General features: G+C 40.9%; 1 protein-coding gene across 1 annotated transcript; it reads right to left on the bottom strand.

Moving 5' to 3' along the window:
- Positions 1-6: 6 nt before the first annotated feature.
- LOC115245794 (ubiquitin conjugation factor E4 B-like) lies at positions 7-1,881 on the bottom strand (the record flags this gene model as incomplete). Its single annotated transcript, XM_029824278.1, has 3 exons — positions 1,570-1,881; positions 736-1,225; positions 7-657 (listed from the first exon to the last, which is right to left on the bottom strand). Coding segments are annotated over exons 1-3 (1,278 nt in total), but the record flags the coding sequence as incomplete, so codon positions are not given.
- Positions 1,882-1,889: the final 8 nt, after the last annotated feature.

Genomic DNA, 1,889 nt, shown 5'->3' on the forward strand with positions numbered 1-1,889 from the left:
CAACGCCACCAAGTACGCAAGAGTGGCATCGCGGCAGCTGCTATTGGCGAGTATCGTATCAAACATTTTGTGCAACAACATTCTGGTATTCTCCAATCTTTGTTGCCGCATGAGAGTCATCGGTTTGTACAGAATGCCACAATATATAATGAAATCATAATAAAGACTCTCCAGCACTTTCGGTTGCTCTTCGGCATATACCAATGCCGAAAGAAACGGTCCCAGGAGTGAGGTTCTCGAGAGCTCTCTTCCGGCTGCTGATGTCATAACATCAGGCAAGAATTGAACTTGATTCGTTATCAAACGGCAAATCGGATGTATATTGCTGTTTGGGCTACTACGAATCTCTATCAGTTCGCCTAGCGCCTCGATTGGTCTTGGCATATTGTCGGTTAAGATCGACGTTTCTATCGCCGAATACAGGTCTTGCAAGACTGGAGTGAAAATTTTTTTGAACATGGTCGGATACTCGGTGTGTGTCCTAGCCACGAGCTCGCGAAGATAGCCCAGAGGTAAGTTCTGCGAAAATATCCGTTTAAAAAGAGCATTGCAAACACTGAATGATCCTCCTAGAACGAAGCTGGAATACTGAACACATTGCACTTTCAAAACTGTCACTACATCGGAAAGAGTATCGATGAGAAGTACACTGGATTGCTATAAAATATATAAAAAAGAATTAGTTTAATAAAATCTTGTCTAATTTTGAAGATATGTGTGTGTGTATGTGCGTACCTTTCCATGATTTCTTTCTTCAATTGCAATTCTTGAATAACAATCTAATAAATAAATAAGACTTTTCGGTTCTGATAAGATGTTGTTTTCGACTAATAGAATCAGCGAGAATCGATAAGGTGAAGGAGCCATCAAAGGAACTTCCCTTCTCGAAAACATGCATAAAACCTCCATCAATGCCTGACGGATAATATCGCTAAAATCTAGCTGTCTCTGTGTTTGTATGTACGCTGCCATTTGCGGCAGAAATATGCTTCCCTCTATAGGGCTTTTCCACGATACGCACAAGACACGTGATATGATAACGTTTGCAAAATCGTCTCGCTCCTTCATCCAATGTTTAAAAGTGAGCAATACTTTCACTTGCTTTGATCTTTCTATCTCCGTAAGTGTCTCGCAATTCGCCCACGATTGCAAATCACAGGAGCATTTTTCATGTATCATTGCATTTCGTTCTGCTATCTGCAAATTCTTTGTCTTCTTCTCCAATCTAGAGAACATACGTTAAATAAAAATGTTAGTCATACTCATTAAATCACAAACATATATCATTTATTTCCGTTAGTAGAATAACTATCTCCGATATGAATACATTTACTGTTCTAAACATTTTACTTTTGACTCTCAATATTTTTGAAAATGCTCGCTAAGATTTCTATGAGCTATTACATCAGAGCATGATTTTACAGTGGCAGCTGTTATTCATTATAATTTAGTAAACGATATGCGCACCCGATTAAGTCTAGTTAGATAACATATCTTCTCAACTTTCAGAACACATTATATATATTTACTAAATAAAAATAAATTAAAATACCATGTAGTATCACTTACTTGCTCTTGAGATGTTCGTTATCATTCCGCAAGCGTTTGATATTGAGCTCGAGCAGAACGCGTTCCGTATCCGTCTCATCGAGCCGCTTTCGCTTGTTATAGATTACGACGCTGTACCCGGCCTCGATGTTGGACATCTCCCGAGTGACGGCCCGAGTGACTGTTTTCTGGGTGATTTGCACCTCCCGCTTCAGCCGGGAGTTCTCAGACTGGAGATAACGTATCGTGTCGATGTAAGATGCCCGATCGCTGGGGCTGAGCGGGCTGCCAGGCTGTCGGCTGACGATCGGCGTCAACGTGCTCGGCGGCGATTGGATGAT

Source organism: Formica exsecta, unplaced genomic scaffold (genome assembly GCF_003651465.1).
Source record: "Formica exsecta isolate Colony F162 unplaced genomic scaffold, ASM365146v1 scaffold1300, whole genome shotgun sequence".
NCBI lineage: Eukaryota > Metazoa > Arthropoda > Insecta > Hymenoptera > Formicidae > Formica > Formica exsecta.